General features: G+C 50.5%; 2 protein-coding genes across 4 annotated transcripts; one reads left to right on the top strand and one right to left on the bottom strand.

Moving 5' to 3' along the window:
• The first annotated feature begins 5,920 nt into the window (after nucleotides 1-5,920).
• Pop5 (POP5 homolog, ribonuclease P/MRP subunit) lies at nucleotides 5,921-18,139 on the top strand. Of its 3 annotated transcripts, none has more exons than XR_004943482.1 (6): nucleotides 5,921-5,973; nucleotides 6,042-6,184; nucleotides 7,331-7,480; nucleotides 7,676-7,759; nucleotides 7,841-8,042; nucleotides 17,827-18,139. XR_004943482.1 is itself a non-coding variant. In XM_036171744.1 (5 exons), the coding sequence occupies exons 1-5, from the start codon at nucleotides 5,954-5,956 to the stop codon at nucleotides 7,951-7,953; spliced, it is 510 nt and encodes a 169-aa protein (XP_036027637.1). In that variant the 5' UTR covers nucleotides 5,921-5,953; the 3' UTR covers nucleotides 7,954-8,163. The 3 variants fall into 3 exon arrangements, 1 of the variants encoding a protein (XP_036027637.1); XR_004943481.1 differs by lacking the exon at nucleotides 17,827-18,139 and adding an exon at nucleotides 13,244-13,303; XM_036171744.1 differs by lacking the exon at nucleotides 17,827-18,139 and having other exon boundaries at nucleotides 7,841-8,163.
• Nucleotides 9,743-19,809, bottom strand: Rnf10 (ring finger protein 10). The gene is made up of 11 exons (XM_036171743.1): nucleotides 19,615-19,809; nucleotides 19,056-19,187; nucleotides 18,552-18,825; nucleotides 18,333-18,466; nucleotides 17,278-17,395; nucleotides 17,006-17,107; nucleotides 15,777-15,932; nucleotides 13,774-13,874; nucleotides 10,588-10,645; nucleotides 10,345-10,503; nucleotides 9,743-10,038 (listed from the first exon to the last, which is right to left on the bottom strand). Exons 1-11 carry the CDS (start codon nucleotides 19,792-19,794, stop codon nucleotides 9,962-9,964), a joined length of 1,491 nt encoding a protein of 496 aa, XP_036027636.1. The 5' UTR covers nucleotides 19,795-19,809; the 3' UTR covers nucleotides 9,743-9,961.
• Nucleotides 19,810-20,174: the final 365 nt, after the last annotated feature.

Below are 20,174 nucleotides of genomic sequence, written 5' to 3'. Positions count from 1 at the left end.
GCCTAGCGCCGGGCTGAGGAAGCAACAGCTATTTTGAGGCCCTTCTCCCTCCAAGCGTGAGCAGTGGGAAGGTGCTGGAACATCCCGAACCGGGAGGCTGTCCGTCACAGATGTGCCCTGGATGTTGGCCACCCCAGGATTCTGTGACTCCGCCACTTCTTCCACTGAGGTGAGGGTCCAGCTCTGAACACAGCCACCGCACTGGGATGAGCAGAGCTGAACAGATCCCAAGGAAGTTCTGCTGGGGTCTGGAGGAGCAATGTGGCAGCTCTGCCCTCTGGAGGAAGAACAGGATCAGGCTGGACCTGCGGGCCTCAAAAGGCTGCTCAGAGCTTACACACAGAAAAGATGGTGAGCCAGGCGCCTTCTCGGGACTGACAGAAACCATCTAATCATCATAAAGAAGAAACTGAGATTCAGGGAAGGAACCAGCAGGGTGTCTTGGCTCCTCTCTAATCCCAGCATTCCCTTTGCCAAACCAGTCAGATCACTTTGGTGGGCTCAGCTCTATCCCCTCAGCTGAGGTGAATATTAGTAATAATATACTTTGGAGGGACTGGGTCCCGTAACTTCTTTGACTTACGAAACCAGCCCATGCATGCGTCTAGTGATCTGCTCTTACTGTTTCGACAAACCACCACCCACCGTGTGGTTTAAACAACAAACATTTCTTTGTTCACAATTCTGGCAAAGTCCACACTTGGTATCTGATTAAGGCCCACTTCCTGTTTATACAGAGTTGTCTTCTTGGGGTGTCCCCTGCATGGCAGGAAGGGGGAGAGAGCTTTCCGGGGTTCCTCTCATAGGGACACTATTTCCATTTTCCCAGTCTCCTCCAAAGTGTCTCAACTCTTGCACCATGGCAAGGTTAGGATTTTAACAGGAGGGGGGGTCGATGACCACACAGCGCCCAACATCAGGATAAAATGGTACAGAAGGTGTGGGGCGTTCATCCACCAACCCCACAGCTCCCCAGAGTTTTCTTGAGTGTGAGCAGCAGGAAATATTAGATAGAAGGACTTAGATTGTGGAGATAAACAGATAGAAAATACAGGATAGCCTCGAGAGGGCCTGGAACCTTTTCCAACCGGCCCTGACTGTCTCTGCCCCAGGGTATTTATAGATGTGCCAAGGGGTGGAGCAAAAGACCTCCTCCCCCAGCACAGCCAAGTGCAGACCATTTCAGACACCCGCACTCAGGCCCATGTGGGGTCCTAATCATCCTCTATGCGGATCTGCTGGGTAAAGCCACGAGGAACCCGAAAACGGGCTCCCACAAGAAGGTCACATGGGAGCTGAGGGCAATGGTTCCTATTTGTAATCCTAGTGAGAAGCAGGAAGGATCATTCCAACTCATTTGAGATGTTCCAGACCAGCCAGGGTTATGTAATGAGCCACTGTATTAAAACAATAGAAGGCCAGCCTGAGCTACAAAGTGAGACCTTATTTCAGACTATGGGGGAGTTGGGGGGCATGTAGCTCACTTGGCAGGGTTCTCTCAGCTAGTGTGCAGGAAGCCTGGGTTTAATCCCCAGCTCTGCACGAAACGAAGTGTGGTCTCATCCATCTGTGACCCCTCCACTCAGGTGAAGGCAGGAAGATCAAAACCAGCCTGGGCTGCACAGCAAGTCAAGGACAGCCTGGGCTACAGGAGCCTCTTTAAAAAAAAAAAAAAAAATCACAGGATGAAGAGTGAATCTCTCTTCCTACTTAACACTTCTAATTTCTCTCCCCAGAGGCAGCCACCATCAACAGCTTCCTGTGTCACCTTCTGGAAATTTCCCATGCAAAAAAAGACAGAAAAGCTATATGGGTTGTAGTTAAATACTCTAATCTGGAGCTGGATATGTCCGTACAGGGCTTTGATCCCAGCACTGGGGAGGCAGAAGTAGGTAGGCAGGTCCAGGCCATCCAGGGCTGTTCAATGAGATGTTGTTTCAACTGCTCCCTTAAAACAAAAACAAACAAACACAAACAAACAAACAAACACTTCCTCCTGAGAGCTGGGCGTTGGTGGCGCATGCCTTTAATCCCAGTACTCAGGAGACAGAGCCAGGTGGATCTCTGTCAGTTTGAGGCCAGCCTGGTCTACAGAGCGAGTTCCAGGACAGGCACCAAAACTACACAGAGAAACCTTGTCTCAAAAAACAAAACAAAACAACAACAACAAAAAAAAAACCCTTCTCCAGACTATCTGGATCAAATGTTGCTCCTGAGCCCTGCCTGTGAGCAGATGGGCAAGTTACTATTTCCTTGGCTTCAGCCTCATTTGTAAAATAGGATTAATAACATCAAGAGCCGGGCGGTGGTGGTGGCGCACGCCTTTAATCCCAGCTCTCGGGAGGCAGAGCCAGGCGGATCTCTGTGAGTTCGAGGCCAACCTGGGCTACCAAGTGAGTTCCAGGAAAGGCGCAAAGCTACACAAAGAAACTCTGTCTCGAAAAACAAAAAACAAAACAAACAAGCAAACAAAACAAAACATCAAGTACACACCTCATAAGGTGGTTGTGATGGCTAAGTAACTCAACCTGTGCAAAGTATTAGAACATTTCCCCTGGTCCATGACTGTCCAATCTGACACCCTCTTCTGGCTTCCCAAAATACTACCTGCATGTGGTACTCAGATATACATGCAGGCAAAACACTCAAACACTTAAAAAAAAAACAACAAAAAAAAAAACCCAAAAAACCGTGGTATAAATTCCTAGTGGAGAAAGCTAAATGAAAGAGGATTGCACTCAGGACTTTATATTACTTTGGGGAGTGACTCATGCCCAAAGTCAGCAACTGGGATGTCCATAGGGCAGTGAGAACTGGTTCCTCAGGCCCCTGGCTAAGCAAACGGAAACTATCTAAACTGCCACCATGCCAGGATTTTTAAAATAATTAAATAATTAATTACAGGAAATTGGTTGATAGGCTTAGAGACAGGAAGCAGTGGTGCTGTAGAAACTGCCAAGCAGGGTCAAGTCTCCTCAGCCCACCATCCTCCATGGCTGCTGCATCTAGACTCTGAAAGAGACTCCTGCCATGCCCAAAGTGTAACACCGGGGCTGGGGATGCACCTTGGTAGCACAGCACTTGCCTAGCACCCACAACGTATTCCCCAGCACCTCAAAACAAAAGCACCCTAAAGCTGAGCATCGAAGTGCCTGCCTCTAAACGTAGCACTCAGGAGGCAGAGCCAGGTAGACCTCTGCGAGTTTGAGGATAACATGATCTACATAGTGAGTTCCTGGCCAGCCAGGGTCACACACTGAGACCCTGTCTCAAAGAAAAGATGAGAATGAGCAAAGGCACACGCACACACACCTTTGTAGCTGCTGCCTCCTACCGCCTCCATCTAACTGTGCAATTTTAAAATTTATTTAGGGGGAGGCCCGTGTACGCATGTGGGGGTCAGAGGACAACTTTCGGGAATCCATCCCAGGACTTCCACTATGTGAGTTCCCGAGATCCAACTCGGGTCTTCAGACTTGGCAGCAAGCTCCTTGTCCCACTAAACCATCTCAACCGACCCCCTAGCCGTCAGTTTAGCAACTACCCCAACCACTTCCCACGGAATTCTCCACACTTCCAGTCTGATTAACGGGTTAGGTGAGTGGTTTCAAACCAGGCTTTTAAAACGCGTGGCTGGAGCTAGCCTTCCGTTCTGTGGTTGATCCAAAGGGCCCGTTTGGGAGCCGCAACCCTCAGACCCAAAGGGGAGGGAACCCCGAAGCTCCAGTCACCCTGATCCGATCCACGCACATCTGGCCATGTGACCTGGTTTCGGGCCGGTCTTTGCAGAACCACTGTAATAATAGTCAGCGTCACCACCCCACGGATGGATGCCGGCGGCGGTGGGTGATGAAGGGGCTCAGCGCTCAGGTTTGGGCTCAGCGGGGATTAGGCCCCAGCCCTGCGTGAGTCATGCCTGCCTGCGTCCGCCTCTCTAAGCCTCAGCCCCTTCCTCTGCCTGACGCTGGCCCACGACTCCCGCCCCCGCGCGGCGGGGACCCGGGTGATTGCAAACAGCCGCCGGCCTCATTAGGAGACGTGTAATTAGCGGCTGGCGGATCCGAGAGAGGGGGCTAATTACCACCGGGAGAGGCTGCGCCGGCGGCGGCCCACCGGGGGCGTCTGGCCCGCACGCACCGTCCCGGCTGGCCCGGATCAGGGTGTGTTCTCCTGGTGTCAGCTCATTTATTCATCACCGTTCACTGGTTCACCAGGCGCTCCCTGGGCCGGCCCGTGCCAGGGAACCCCCACCTACACCTCTATCCTAATAATTCCCAATAATCGGAACTGGAGGGGGATAGCGGAGCTCTAGGGACTTGGTGTCCTCCCGGACAGCACCCGGACAGCGTACGCAGACTGGGGATCCGAACCCACGTCTATGCCTGTGTTACACTAAGTGAGCACAGGAGTGGACTGGAGCGCACCAGAGCAGGGACTTTGGAGAGGAATGCTTCCAAGGTTGAATTCTGGGCTTGTTCCGTGTTAGGTAGGTGGCAGTGGCCTGGGCCTGAACCGCATCTCTAAAATGGGCGCAGGGTTAGGAGTGAGAGACCATACCGGGAGGAGTCGGGGATGCTATTTTTAGGGATCTGCAGAGGGTGGCGGCGAGGCTGTCGTTCGGTGCCTGGGGTGAGCGCCGGCACACTGTCGGTCTCTGGCACCCCCTCCCGGCTAAGGAGGACGCTGGCGACGGTGGCTGCCGCGTGCGGAGAGAGATCTTGGGTCTCCCACACCTGTGGGGCGGTGGGAAGATGGGGAATTTATCCCGGATCTTGCAAATAGTCAGCTGTGAAAGAGCTCTTGCTATAATGCTACCCGACCCGCCCAGGCCAGGGCGTGATGGACGTGGGAATAGCCAGGGTCATAAAGAGGTGAGAGCGCGGGCTGCCGATCTGACCACTTGAGTAAGGAGAACCAACTCTCAAAACTCCAGCCTAGCCGGGCGGTGGTGGCGCACGCCTTTAATCCCAGCACTCGGGAGGCAGAGCCGGGCGGATCTCAGTGAGTTCGAGGCCAGCCTGGGCTACAGAGCGAGATCCAGGACAGACAAGGCTACACAGAGAAACCCTTTGACTCAAAGAACAACGATAAAAAGAATATGCACTTTATGTACGAGATAAGCGAAGTGAACCAAGCATGGTGGTGTACCCCGGTAATCTCAGCCCCTTGAGGGGGGAAAAAGCCTCAGGCTCTATGCCAGCCTGAGGTAGTGAGACCCTGTTTCTTTCTCTCTCTCTCTCTCTCTCTCTCTCTCTCTCTCTCTCTCTCTCTCACACACACACACACACACACACACACTCACACACACGCACACACACGCACACACACACACACACACTCACACACAGATTCAAATGCATAATATACGCCCTCCTCCCCCTTACTTTGGTTTTTCTGTGTAGCCTTGGCTGTCCTGGGCTCATAATCCCTGTTTTTAACAGAAAACAAAGGGGCTGGGTGTGGTGGCACAGGTAGATAATTCCAGCGCTTGGTAGGAAGAGGCAGGCGGATCAGAAATTCGGGGTCATCCTTGCCTACATAGCCAGTCTGAGGTTTGCTTGGGAAACACGAGACAAAGAAAGAAAAGAAGGAAGGGAAAGTACTCTATTGTTCTGCAAACCAATTGACAAAAACCTCCACAAAACTGTCGAGTGTCCCTAAGAATTAGCGTATTTGGCTGTATGGAAAAAACATCTGCTCTGATCCCTTTAAAGTCCCCAATTCCCGCGACATTCTCGGGCTTTAAGCGCAGGGCTGGCCTCAAAAGTTGACCGTCCAACGTTGGGGAAATACAGGTTCGCACACGGCTTCAGAAAGAATACCCCAGGGCCAGCCTAGGCGGACGCGTGCGCTCTGACGCCCTCCGCGGGCGGGAGGCGGAGCGTGGAGATTGACAGGGCACTCGGCCTGTCGGGCCTAGTCCCGCCTCCCTGCCGCATCCGGCGCGGACGCCATGGTGCGGTTCAAGCACAGGTAAGCGGCGCCCTCCCCGCGCCCAGGCGGCGTGCCGGGGCCGCGCTCACCGCTGCCGTCCGCCGCAGGTACCTTCTGTGCGAGCTGGTGTCGGAGGACGCGCGCTGCCGCCTGAGCCTGGACGACCGCGTGCTGGGCGGCCTCGTCCGCGACACGATCGCCCGCGTGCACGGGACCTTCGGCGCCGCCGCCTGCTCCGTGGGCTTTGCAGGTACGGGGTGGGGGGCGCTGCGGCTCGGGCGCGGTTTGCGCGATGTTGGAAAAGCCCTGAGCCAGAGTGGGGCGAGTCCAAAACTGAGCAAACGCTGGCGATGGCGCAGCGGGGGAGCACTTGCCCAGCGTCGCAAGGCAGAAAGTTCATAGCCCGCAGTGTGTGTGTGTGTGTGTGTGTGTGTGTGTGTGTGTGTGTGTGTGTGTGTGTGTTCATGGTGCGTACGTTTACTGTCCGACGTGTGTGTGTGTGGGGGGGGGGGGTCATGGTGCGTACGTTTACTGTCCGACGTATTAGTGGGGGGATGGATGTTGAAGTTACTAGGCTAAGTGAAGGTAGCCTTGGAGAATTTCTGGTAAGAGCTAGGATTTGACAGGTCGCGTTGGCACGTCTTAAAATGTCAAAAGTTTAAAGCCCCTCTGATGGAAGCGAGCACAGGAATTCTCACATGGGAAGGCAGGATGAAAGCCTTTTTTTCTCCGTGTGCCACATTTTAGCGCCTTTTACCGTAAGCTTAAACTTGAATTCTGCAGAATTAAACCCACGTAAACAAAGCTTTCTTGCTTTGGTGACACTATGTTAAAGGGGGCCTACAGAACCCGATTTTTTAAATGACACCCATTTTCCCGGCAAGGATTATTTTCTTGCTGCCTTAATGGTGGAGCCTCTCCATTTATTGACCTGAGTGGTCAGTGACTTGACACTGGAAGGTTTATCCTAAAACTTCCTTTCCTGGGCACCGTAGCACTCGAGAGGTAGAGACAGGTTCCAAGCCAGCCAGGATGACATACGGGACTTTTTCAAAGGAGTAACAAAACCTTTCAAGAATGTTTTTAGAGGGACTGGTGGGGCTGGAGAGGACTCAGCGGTTAAGAGCACTTGTTGGCTCTTTCAGAGGACGAGGATTACATTCTCAGCACCACATGGCGACTATCTGACCGCAGTCCCAGAGGATGACACCCAGCATACACACTCGGTGCATATACACACATGCAGGCAAAACATCACAAAATTTAAAAATTAAACATTTACTTAGTGCTGCACCCTCCCACATGACACTTGTTTACAGTCGCTGGTGCATACTAGGGTCTTTCCCGTTTTTAATGCTGTGAGTGGGAGGATTCCCAATTTCCCCTTCCACTGCAGTCCGATACCTCAATGCCTACACGGGGGTAGTGCTACTTCGGTGCAGAAAGGACTTCTACCAGCTCGTGTGGTCAGCTCTCCCTTTCATCACGTATCTGGAGAGCAAAGGACACCGTTATCCGTGCTTTTTCAACACACTGCACGTGGGAGGTAAGAGTGGTGGGAGCTGGTGTATGTATGGTGGCTGCTTTCATGGAGTAACTGGTTCAGAGCTCAGTCCTGGCAGGTGGGTGGGTCTTCCTGCTGTCCCACGGAGAACAAGATGTTCCTCCCCCCCCCCCCCCACCCCGAAAGACAGCGACTGTTTCACAAGCTGTTGTCCACAGAAGCTCTCTCCTGTGCCAGGTACAATTAGAACCTGTCAGAAGTTCCTGATTCAGTACAACCGGAGACAGCTGTTGATCCTGTTACAGAACTGCACTGACGAAGGTAAGTGACAGCGGCCAGTGCAAGCAGTGGCTGAGGCTTGGCGGGCAGGCCGATGCCCGAGGACGTCTCTCTTTCCTCTAGGGGAGCGGGAAGCCATTAAGAAGTCTGTCTCCAGAAGCGGTCTACTGGAGACAGAGCCGGCTGAAGAGCTTTCAGACAGTGTTGGTGAGGAGGCTGAGGAAGCAGGAGAGTGACCGTTTCCAGGCCACTTATGGGACCAGGAAGTTGTGGGAGTTGGCAACAGCGCCCCACAGTTCTCAAACTGACTTCCAACCAGAGCCAGGTGACCATCTTGAATGGAGGGAGGGCTTGCTGCCTTTGCCATCCATGGTCCTGAAGGCTCTGTACAGCTTTTACATGTAACTCTGAACTGAGTGGGGTAGAATAAATATTCTTGGCTTTCAGAGCAACATTCCTAAACCACAAGAATGAACTATATAGTTCATGCTTGGCCAGGTCTCTGTCCTCTCACACTGGTCTTAAGTGTGCTCCCTGCGTGGTACTGGATGAATTTTAAATATTCCTGGACCCTTAAAAGAACTCATGCAAACCCTTATGTGGTGGTGCACTCCTTTAATCCCAGCACTAGGGAGGCAGAGGCAGGAGGATCTCTGAGTTTTGAGAACAGCGTGGCCTACAGAATCAATTTCCAGAACAGCCAGGACTGCACAGGGGAAGTGTTGGGGGTGGGGTAAACGCCTGTAAAGCTGAAATATCAGTGAATAACCAACTACACTTGCATAATTTAGTGTCAGTTCAGTACTGTGTCCTAGGCTTACAAACACCAGGCTACCCACCTGGCCGTTGCTCAGGGCACTTGAGATGTGAGCTACCAGCTACTTCTCTAGCACCATGCCTGCCTGTCTGCTGCCATGCTTCCCATCATGGTTATGGACTCACCCTTTATGGTGGTTTGAATAGGTATGCCCCCCCCCCCCCCCCCCCGTCCCATAAACTCATGTGTTTGAATGCTTGGCCCATAGGGAGTGGCACTATTAGGAGGTGTGACCTTGTTGGAGGAAGTGTGTCACTGCTGGGGCAGGCTTTGAGGTCTCCTATGCCCAAGCTATGCCCAGTGTAGCGCAACAGTTGCTTCTTTGCCCACGGATCCAGATGTAGAACTCTCAGCCCCTTCTCCAGCACCATGTCTGCATGCATGTCGCCATGCTTCTTGCCATGAAGATTTATAACAGCTGCCTTGGTCATGATGTCTCTTTACAGCAACAGAAACCTAAAGTAAGACACCCTTTATAACTCCACTAAACCACTGTCACTTAAAAGAAGCTTAGGGTTAAGAGCTGGAATGATGGCTCAGAGGTTGAAAGCAGTGGTTTTCTTCCAGAGGACCTGGGTTCAATTCCCAACTCAAGTGTGCTCACAGACAAATGTAAGGTAACTCCAGTTTCAGGGGATCCAACACACAGACATGCCTGCAGGCAAAATACCCATACATATTTTTGAAAGCCATTGGGGGGGGTGACAGGGCCCAGAGCTTTCTTGGTGAAGGTGAAAACTTTTCTTAACAAGGATCAACACAAACCCCTGCCTTCCTATCTCAGTGCCAAGGATAAGTTACCCAGGGCAGGCTGCCTGCTGAGATCTGGCCGTGGCAGCCATGTACCAGAAGGAAAGCTTGCAGTTCTTTTGGCTGGCTTTTTTCTCCTGCAGCCATCCAGCCTTAGCTCACAGTGGTTCCGAAGCCTAGGTGTTTCAACTGGATATCCTAAGTCTGCTTACTCCTAGTTCTCTGGATCTTTGACAGGGGGAACTTAACAGATAGGAAAGAGTCAACCATTCTAACTGACCACAGAATTGTGTTTGCAAGTCAGGAAGCCCAAACAGGACCATACAGCAATGCTGTATCACTGGTTTGGGCTGCTGCAAAGGACACTGAGGAGACTACTCAAGCTAACTCTGGGTTGAGAAAATGAGTATCTGGATCAAACACTAACCTGCAGGTGAACTAAGCTTGACAGGAAGGCGTCTCTTGTGACTGTCAATACTTTATTTTGGTGTAAAGACGGGAAGCTGGAAAATACACTGTATTTAAAATTTTCTTGGTTCCCCCTCACATTGTGGAAACCCCCTCCCCCCTGCCCCAAGCTAATCAATCTGTTCAAACTCAAATACTTAAAAATTACAGCAGCAGCAAAACAAAGCAGAGAAAAGGAGCCAGATGGAGAAGGTGCCTGGGCCAGTGTGTCACTTGGTGTGGACGACCGAGGTGCTGAACAGGAGCTTCTGTTTCTGCTTCTTCCGTTTCTTTCCTCCTCTGTCTTCTGCAGGAAACAGCCATCTTAGCTCACACGGCCACCCCACCCCTGCCTCCCTCACTGCTGAGTGACTCATGAGCAGGGCTGTCAGGTGGGCACTGAGGTCACCGTCAACACCACCCTCAGCCACCTCAAGATTCTCAAGTGTAGGGCTGGAGAGATGGCCCAGGGTTAAGAGCACTTGTCTGACAGGAAAGAGACCTGAGCCTCAGTCATTACTGCCTGCCACCAGTACTGGCGGGAACAGTGGCCCATGTGGCTCTAAGCCTGAGCTGGTGCTGAGGAGCCCGGTGCTGAGGGCCCCGCCCTTACCAGAGAGGGGGTCTGAAGTAGCCGGTGTGTCCAACTTCATGAAGGCTGCTTCAATAGCTTGGCTGAAGGAGTTTTGGAAACTGGGCACAGGAACACGGTCAGAGTTATCGCTCTCCCCGTCGCTGTCCACGGGGGCAGGAGGAACCAAGCTATTCTCATCTGAAAAACAAAATGTCACAGCTCGAGAGCTTTTATTGAGAGAGCTGGTCCACACACCTGCCCTCCTGCCTGGCTGGTTCTCACCTTTCTTTGGAGCACTTCTGGGCCACACGTCTGCTTTTGCTTTCCCGACCCTCAGCATCTGTCAAGTGAGGACGGAAGAACGTAAGCTTCTTTCTGACCAATGGACGTCCTTTCGCAGCGTCCACCCCCACCAGCCCCTCTCTAGTGTCTTCTCTGCTCAACTAATGAGAAGGCAGTGTGCCCCAAGGTACAGCCCCAGGGAACTTTGCTCCTTAGGAAACAGGCGAAGAATACTGAGGAGGTTCTCACTCAGTCTTAAGTTCGGAATACTTTGATGAGGGCCCTAAGCGCACCTGAGCTGGTATGGTGGTTTACCCTATAACCCCAGTATCTGGGGGGCTGAGGCAGGAAGATTATCTGTAACTCAAAACCAGTCAGGACGATGAGTTTAAGGCTCGTGTGGAGCATCTCAAAAAAACAGAAAATAATTAAAAACAAACTTACAGTAAGCAGCATAGACAGTCCTTCCCAGTTTTGAGGCAGGGGAGCCAGGTCTTCCTACATCACCTATAGCCCTGGCTGTAAATCTGTCTGCCTCTAGTGGGATTAAAGGCTTTTGCTATCACACGCAGCCTACCTTCTAATTTAAAGAAGCTACGCTGATAACGGAGCCTCCTACTTGAACGGCCCAACAGTGCTTTTACCCTGTTACTTTCCAAACACCTCCCCCATCCTGGATTATCACTGTTGTCTGGATGTTCAGAGGCGGCCACAGACCCATCCCAACAGTCCTCATTTCATGGCAAGGCCAGCTCTCTGACTGGGCACTGTGTGCTCATCCACCAAGTTCCCCTGCAGCTCCTACCAGTATTTCTTCTTGGTTTTGTAGCCTGGGCTGGACTGGAACTTGTGCTGGGATTATAGGCATGGGCTTCTTCTGCACAGAGAAACATACAGATCTTTCTACCCCACCCAGATCCAGCACAGGATTCAAGCTAGCCTGCCTTATGCTAAAACTTGTGTCCCAAAGTGTGACAGGAACACTCAGGGTGAGTTGTGCTGTGCTGACAGGTGTTGGTTTCCCTGGGTGACCTTTCTGTGCCTCAGGCTGGTCCCGACTTCCTGATATGTCCTCCTAAGTGCTGAGATTTCAGGCATGCACTTAAAGCCTTCATCTTTCTAGAGTCTGTAATTTTAAGTCTGAGTATTATGACATCTGAATACACCTTTTTTAAAAATGGTGCTGGGGTTCAAATCCAGGGCTGGACTCTTTAATTTTTGAAAGACAATTCAATACATCACCGATGTTTATTCTCCAAGGACTTATTTAGGTGTTTAATCTGAAACTAGCCATGAGGAAACAAGTAGACAAATCCCAACTACAGGCCAGGAACGGTGGTGCACATCTGCAATGCCAGCAGCACTCAGGAGGCCAAGGCTTGGCGATTCAAAGTTCAAAGCCAGCCTGAGCTACATGGCAAAACTATACAACTGGCCTGGAAGTTTCAAAACCATTCATTCAAGAGTAACATGAACTGCTGTGGCCCAAAAGAGGCTGAAGACTCTTAACAGCTAGCTATAAGGAATCTTCGCAAGCATCCTGAACCGAGAATGATCAAGGACAGTGGAACAAGTGGGGAGGGAGCAATACGCTGGGGTATTCAACACAGTAGCAACTGCATTTACTGGATGTGACATTGGTGGTTCAGAAAAAATACCACGGTCCTCAACATGCCCCTTCTGGGCATGCAGTGAAATGTCATTGTGATGTGTGCAGCGCTGCACGGAAAGAGAAAGTGTCCTGGCTCAGGACCACCCAGAGACTGAGGGGTAACCTGAGCTACACTGTGAGTTGCAGATTAGCCTGCACTCCGGTGTGAGACCTTTTTCAAACAAAACAAAAACCCGCAGCTATGGGAAGAGAGCGGGGAAAGAAAAGCAGACACAGTAAGAGCCCTTGAGGCCAGGTAAGATACAGTGTTCACGGTACTATGCTTCCAACTTTTCAAAAGTAGAAGACTGGGAGGAAGAGAAGCGGTGTGACTAAAGCAGGCTCCAACAACTTAGCTGGCACACTGATGCACCCCTGAAACCTTGGCAAAGGGGCTGAGGTGGGAGGAGTCGAAGTTCAAGGTCACTCTTGCTACACAGCTAGTTTCAATCAGACCTTATCTAAAGCAAGCATATAAAATAAAGCATATGCCTATAATCCCAGTACCAAAGAGGCCATGATAGGAAAATACAAATCCAAGCCCCCAGTCTGGTCTGCCTCCCACACCAACACTGAATTCCCATTTGTGCCTCAGCACAAACTACCACTATCAGGTCGAGAGTCTCCATCTCTTTTTCTTTCAAAAGTGTACACAACCATCCTCCTCTTCACCTCTGGTGCAGCAGTCGATGACCCGAGGCATTCACCAAATTTATTTTTTTTACTTCTTTCCAATTTATTTTCAACTTTGCAGTTTATCAGATGTAACCTCACTGTAAGCTGAGAAGCATCTAGACCAGTGGTTCTCAGCCTTCCTAATGCTTCGACCCTTTAACAGTTCCTCATGCTGTGGTGACTCCCAACCATAACATTTTTGTTGCTACTTCGTAACTGTAATTTTGCCTTTAGGAATTGTAATGTAACTGACATGTGGTCCCCAGGTTGGGAACTGCTGACCTAGACTAAAGAACTATTGAAGATTCTAAGCTCTGGCTTCCTCTATAGGTACCCGTGAAGCTGTCCACCAACCTGTCAATCATCTGAGCACAGACAGATACACCAAGTGTTTGCCTGTTGTTGTCTTCCCTACCTGACCACCAAGGATGTGGCTGTGCCTAGTTACAGGGTAACTAGGATGACCTTCCCCTCTCCAGATGAGAGGATCCATTCTATATTATATAAACACTACTGCATCTAAGGTCCCAGAACCAGCTGAAATGAACTGATGCAGCTCCTCACCTAGGACACTATCCACTTTCTAAGAATCTAATGATCTGAAGTAATTAAAACTGGGATTCTCATCAACTACTATGAGCTTTGCTCTTGACAAACTCCCCCACCATTGTGCCTCTGATGAACAATCCACCTGGCTACCCTCTCCGCACACCTGCCCTCAGCTACTCCCTGCTGCCTAAGTTTCCACGAGGCTACAAGTTCTCGCCCAGCAGGTGACACTGTCCAGCTGTTCTCCCTGGATGAGGTTCCTGGATAAGCAGCAGAGATCATGTGGGCTGCTTCACAAGCAAAGGATTTACCTGGGCAAAGGAAAGGAAGGGCGAGTCTTCTTCCAGACTCCCAACGCAGAAGGAGGGACTGCCCTGACTCGCGGTGGGTGACAAAGGGGTTAGCAGAAAGTCTGAAAGGGAATCAGAGGCCTGATTACGAGTCAGGTTCCAATGAATGGGCATCCTCTTAACAAGAAATAACCATGAAAGCCAGCCATGGTGGCACATGCTTGTAACCCCAACTCAGGAGGCTACATCAGGGGGGTGTTTGGTGTCAACTCCGGCAATATAGTGAGTTCCCGATCAGCCTGGCTACAGAATGCCACCTTGTCTCAGAGAGGCAGGGGAAGAGGAAGAGAGAAAACAGCTGTAACTGAATCAGGGTTGGCTAACCTTCCCCATAAAACAAAAGGTAACTAACCCTTGATTCAGATGTTAATTCTGCATGTCCTTACACAACATCATGCATCACCTACACCAGTGAACAGATGAGAGGCTTCTTCACATTACTGTAACCCTTGAAGCCACAGCAAGACAGCCCTTTCCACAGGAAACATTACACCTTCCACAAAGACTGGCTCTCAAGCTACCTAGGGTGGCTCCTCACTGTAATCCTAGCAGTTGGGAAGTTGAGGCAGGTGCATCATGAGTTCAAAGCCAGTCTGGGCTACATGGCAAGCCTATCTCAATATAAAAACAAAAGGCTGGCTCTTATAGACTATAGTTGTTTGCTATTGACTGGTTTTATGTGCATGGCCAACTTCAAGAAAAAAAAAAAAAAACCATCTAGATCTCCCTTTATGCCAGCCACCATGACATGGAAATACTAGGATTCAAGACACACACCAAGTTAGTTTTCCTCTCGAAACTCCTAGGTAGTATCTGTCCTTTCTCACCTACACCATCTCACACATTACTCTCTCCACTGCCGTGGACACTACTAAGGGTGTCTATTTCCTAGTAGCAGGCTTCCACACTCAGCAATGTTTACTGGCAGTTTCACTCTGAGGATCAAACTATTCTCCCTGATGCCTCAGAAACCCAGACTCTCAAAACGAACAAAACCAAACCTGGCGGATGAGAATTCTTTCTACCCCTCAGACAGTGTACCCAGCGACTCACAGTATTTTCTCATGCAGCAGCTTCCTTCCCAGTTAACTGGAAAAGCACCATGTCTGTCCCCAAGAACCAAATTCTAGCCCCAGTTCCTGAGGCCACTAAAGTTCCTGCACGCTCTTAGTCTCAGGACCTGTGCTGGCTAGTTTTTAGTGTCACCTTTACACAAACTAAGGTCGCCCAGGAAGAAGGAATCTTAATTCCACTGAGACAATGCCTCCATAGGACTGGCCTGCAGGCAAGTCTGTAGGGCACTGATGACGGACGTGAAAGGGCCCAGTGTACCATAGCAAGTGGTCCACACATCCAGCCTATAAATAAATTTTAACTGATCCGCTTCCCCACTGTGCATTCAGTAGTCTGATTTTCTCCCCTATTAATTACAATATCAATTACAGAGACATTAACAAAGTGCTCAAACATGAAAATTAGAAGAGGGAAAAAAAAACAACCCCCCAAAATCAAAACCCAGGACAGAGGGGTCAGAGGACACCAACTGTGTTGAGGTTTTGAGAAGCTGGCAGGTCTAAGCCAGTATAATCAGTGGGAGTGATAAAATAAGAATCAATGTAGCTCAGGGCTAACAAGTTTTTCACTTAAATGGCACATTATGCCAAGTTGGTCAGAGCTATAAATTCAGACACCAGGACTTTGCTTAAGGTTAGGGCCTGGTTAGTTCGGTGTTTAAGGTCACTTGTTGCTCTTGCAGAGGACCTGAGTTTGGTTCCCAGCAGCCACAGAGTGGCTGACAACCATCCGTTTCAACTCCAGTTCCAGATCAGACATCCTCTTCTGACCTCCAGGGGCATCAGACATGCACGTGGCACACATATACATCACAGGCGAACATTCATACACATTTAAAATTAAATTAAAGCTCTAGCCAGTAGCAGAATTCATTAAATCCCACTCTTTACCTGAATGAGAACCTGGACTTCTGCTAAGAGGAGAAAGGGAGAGGGCCCCATGGCCCTCAGTGCTGGTGGGACCCAAAGCAGAATCAGAGGAGCAGGTATAGGAACTGAAGGCAGGAAACTGCTGAAGGTTCTCTAGGGGAATGTGGACTTCGGGGTCTGCAAAGCAAAGGCAGTGAGAGAGAGGTCATCACACAACTGTGTTTTCTCTAGAAAGGGGGTCTAGAGAGCCAAGAGGATGCAAGCAATTGAGTCTTTGCTTTCATGTAACGATCTAAGCTAGGTGTGATCCAGCCTGCGGGAGGTTTCAACAGGAAGAACAACTGGAGGTTAGCCTAGGCTCTACACAGCAGATCCTACCCCCTCCCTCAGAGAGGGAAGACAGGCTGCGGTGCAAGCCCACACAACTTCAGCACTCAGGAGACAGACGGAGCTAAGGTCAGCAGCTCTACACAGTAAGCTTCAGGCTAAACAGTGAGCTGTTGTCTCGAAAACAAAACACAAAAAACTTTTTTTTTTTGAGCTGAGGATCAAACCCAAACTTTTCTTTTCTACTCATTCTAACAAGTCAATCTATGTTTTCACACTGGATGAACCAGGAGAACTAAGTCTTTTCCCAGTCAAGCATTAAAACCCTGCTTTTCTTTTCTTTTTCTGCGGCAAGGTTTCTCTGTGTACTCCTGGCTGTCTTAGAACTCACTCTGTAGACCAGGCTGACCTCCAACTTACTGAGATCCTCCTGCCTCTGCATCCCGAGTGCTGGGATTACAGGCATGTGCCACCACTGCCCAGCATTTTCTTTTTATGTTACCCTAAGTTTACAGCAGTCTGAGTCACCAGGCCCAGCTCTCTCTAGTCCGCGTTTTCTATGGTAACTAGGTCCTCAAGTCACACTAATCCCCTCGAGTTAGTGACTTATTCTAGAGAAAATCAGAAGCCTGCTCCCTGCTCCAGAGAGCTCTCATGCCCAGTCCTGCATGTGTTCCCACGGCTCTCACTGGGAGCACTGCCCTTCAACAGCCATGTCTAGGGCGGCGGCCGCCCCAGCACTTGGAGCAGTGTCCAGTTCCCTCCCATGGACAGGTCTGTCGCCCACCCTGCTGGGTGCATGTCGTCATCGCTTTCCACACTCCTCATGGGGAAGAGGGAGAGAAAACGAATGGTGGAGCATAGGCAAGCAGCTGCACAGAATCACACACGGCAAAGCCACGCAGACACAAAGTTGAACTTACACCTGCCCTGTCTCTTGTTCTCCTCCATCTCAATTCTGCGCTCTCGGCGACGCTCCTCTCGAGCCTTCTTTTGGCGCTGACGCTTCCTTCTCTCAATGTCATCTGTGGGTTGGTCAAGTCGTAAGAAAGCCACATCAGCCATGAACTCTTCCTAGATAACTTAGCCAGTGGGTCATCTGGACTAGGTGAATGCATCCTGTCTCAGGAGCTAGCTCAAGCCCCTCTTTCCACCTCTGTTCCCAGTACAAAGAAACGAAACAGGGCTTTCTCACCTGAGAACATCTCTAGGGTTTCCTTAGAGACCACAGGAGGCTGCAGAGCCAGTTCACAGATGCTGAACTCACAGGTGAGTGGCAAGTGAGAGAGATACCTATGGCGCTGTCGGACATCCTACACCGGAAACAGAACCAATGCTTAAAGTGCTCTTGAGAGCAAAGGGTCCCAACCCAGAATCCCAACGGTGTACATGCACTTAGCACTGGGTGGGACTCAGAACAGTGCTGCTGTTACTGCTCTTTTTTGTTTGTTTGGTTTTTTGAGACAGGGTTTCTCTGTGTAGATTTGCGCCTTTCCTGGAACTCAGTCTGTAGCCCAGGCTGGCCTCAAACTCACAGAGATCCGCCTGCCTCTGCCTCCTGAGTGCTGGGATTAGAGGTGTGCACCACCACCGCCCGGCACTATTTCTGCTCTTTTGAAAAGCCAGGCACTGGGCAGCCAACAGTTAGAATACTCACCAGACTCATGGGCCTTCAGATTGAACTACAAGTGAGTAAACTGAGCCCTAAATGACCTAAAGCTGCCCACTATTTCTAACTGTCTAGGGTCCACAATCAGAGAACTGGGAAAGAAGGAAGTCAAGAGCCCTGCTGAGTGAAGTTCGGCCTGAACAGGAAACCAAAGCCTTTCACCAAGTTTCCACTCTTTTTCTGGACTTATTTCATGCAAAGTTGACCGCTGAATGACAAAAAATTCACATATGTAAACCATCAAACTGTAACTCAAAGGCTATCTTCCAAACTAGAAACCTACTTCCTGCCTGTGTAACCTCGCTTAAACCCTCCAAGGACTTGGATTTTGAACATCTCTTTCAAGCAGTAAGAAGAGAGGAAAGGCAGGGCTGTGGTGGTGCACACTCGGCCAGCCTGATCTACACAGCAAGTTCTAGGATAGCCAGAGCTGCCTAACAAGACCCTGTCTCAAAAGTAAATAAACCACACAAACAAACATGTTAAGGGCCCTAAAGGTTTGTAGCCTTACTCTGGTGAATTCTACCCCAAAGAGATTCGGTTCATGTCACACCCTCTCTTCCCCTCCGGGAAAGCCGTACCTCAGACATGGAGTAGCCAGCAGTCTCCACCACCGTGGCCGAGATCTTCTCTGGGCTCTGCTCCAGGCTGCCGTACTCGCGCACCAGGCAGCGCACGTTGACGGGGTGCAGGAACATGTGCTGGCCGTCCTCCGCTGAACACAAGAGCTCTGTCACACAAGCCCGGCTGGCCGCCACTCCCACCTGCCCCAGGAAAGCCCTCCCTCTTCTGGGCCGCACCTTGGTAGAAGTAGTAACAAGGAGAGCTGTTTAGCTGGGGGAAGCCCGACTTAGTGAGGCGCTCCTCCCGGCTGGACTCGGTACACATGGTCCCCTCGCCAAGACTGGCATCTGCTCCCTCTGCCATCTCACAGGCTTCTGGCAGCCCCTCGGGCTCGGGCTCAGACACTGCTTCCTCTTCTTCTACCAAAGGGAGAGCATGAGGACGAGGGGAGTCCAGAGAAGTAACTTCCACAGCGTCTTCATCCCAAGCAGACAGGTACTCTAGCACCCCCTGTTGGAACAAACCCCAGGTCAACAGAAAGCACTGTACCCTGTTTCATGAAATGACGGGCAAAGGCGGGCCTAGGACAGGCCTCGGCTCTCACGGTCATCACCGCCCAGGAACAAGCTGACCGACCTGGTCCCGAGGACCGGCCACAGTCACCGTCTCTTCCTCACGGCGGCACTCCAGCTGCCAGCAGTGTGCAGAAGGAAGCACGCAGTTCTCACGGGCACACTCACCTTCCTGGGCTGGAAAACAGACTCCTTCGCCAGGGGAGCCATCAGCACCAGTTGTTCTAGAGCAGCCACGACAGCGGGCACCTCCTCCTCTCCTCTGCCTCCAGCTACTCCAGACAGAGCCTCTTCCCGAATCTGAGCCACCAGAGAAAAGACCAGAAACATCCTCACTTTAAAGGTCAAGCAGAGGCTCTCACAGCTCAAGTTTAAGAATCCCGGCAGTAGAGGATACAAGAGGCACTTCTTTGGCTAATTCTACTTACTCCAATCTTTAACAAGTGTTGCTAAGGCCTAGTGGGCAAACCATAATACTCTCTCCACAATGTCTCCCAAAACACCTTGATAACTATAAGCATTTTCCTAGACAGGGAAAAACACTACCTTGAATACAGGTCAAATAGAAACCCCATTGTTACAGTGAGTCATAAAAACATTTTGAGCTATTACTCTAGAAAGAGTTTGAAAGCCAACGCAGCCCTTTCTTCCTATTACCACTTAAACGGCCTTCTCAGCTACTCCTGGGAGCTGATGCAACTTGGTTTTCAGTTCCCAATGCACCCACCTTAACCTCCTGGAGAGCAGCCTCAATAAAGCAGGACTCAGGGGTGTGCTTCTCCTCTGCAAGCTGCTGCTCTAACGCTACTTTTTCTTCTAGAACTACTCGGTGCAGCACCTGCTCCTTCGAGGCCAGCAGCAACTTGGAGTACTGGCTGTGCTGTTCATCTGCAACAAAGTCAACCATCACAAACACAGCTCGCAGGGAGGGAGGCGCCGCTGTGACTAAGCAGAAACTGTCTCACATAGACCTTATCTGCCCTAGGCAAAAAAATGAGACTTAGTACAACTTCCTGGAAACACTAACGATAATCTTTAAGTTAATTCAAGAAGTTTAAGGAACCAGAAAAAAGGGGCTGGAGAGATGGCTCAGTGGTTAAGAGCACTGATTGCTCTTCTGGAGGACCCAGATTCAATTCCCAGCATCCACAAGGCAGCTCACAACTGTCTGTAACTCCAAGATCTGATACCCTCACAAATGCAGGCAGGCAAAACACCAATGTACATAAAATAAGAAAATAAAACAAAACAAAAAAATCAGTCTACTGTCTACTAATTAGAACATTC

Source organism: Onychomys torridus, chromosome 22, assembly GCF_903995425.1.
Source record: "Onychomys torridus chromosome 22, mOncTor1.1, whole genome shotgun sequence".
In the NCBI taxonomy this organism is placed as follows: domain Eukaryota; kingdom Metazoa; phylum Chordata; class Mammalia; order Rodentia; family Cricetidae; genus Onychomys; species Onychomys torridus.
Note: the sequence above shows the minus strand (reverse complement) of the source record. Positions and strands in the feature narration are given on the sequence as shown.

What these genes read in the sequence shown, in the direction of transcription:
- Pop5 (XM_036171744.1), top strand. Translation starts at nt 5,954, where the DNA reads ATGGTGCGGTTCAAGCACAG. An exon ending in ATGGTGCGGTTCAAGCACAG is followed by an intron (nt 5,974 to 6,041) that starts GTAAGCGGCGCC and finishes CGTCCGCCGCAG; the next exon opens with GTACCTTCTGTGCGAGCTGG. An exon ending in ACAGAACTGCACTGACGAAG is followed by an intron (nt 7,760 to 7,840) that starts GTAAGTGACAGC and finishes TCTTTCCTCTAG; the next exon opens with GGGAGCGGGAAGCCATTAAG.
- Rnf10 (XM_036171743.1), bottom strand. Translation starts at nt 19,794, where the DNA reads ATGGTTGACTTTGTTGCAGATGAACAGCACAGCCAGTACTCCAAGTTG. An exon ending in TTGTTACTACTTCTACCAAG is followed by an intron (nt 18,467 to 18,551) that starts GTGCGGCCCAGA and finishes TCTTGTGTTCAG; the next exon opens with CGGAGGACGGCCAGCACATG. An exon ending in CCTTCCTTTCCTTTGCCCAG is followed by an intron (nt 10,646 to 13,773) that starts GTAAATCCTTTG and finishes CTCACTTGACAG; the next exon opens with ATGCTGAGGGTCGGGAAAGC.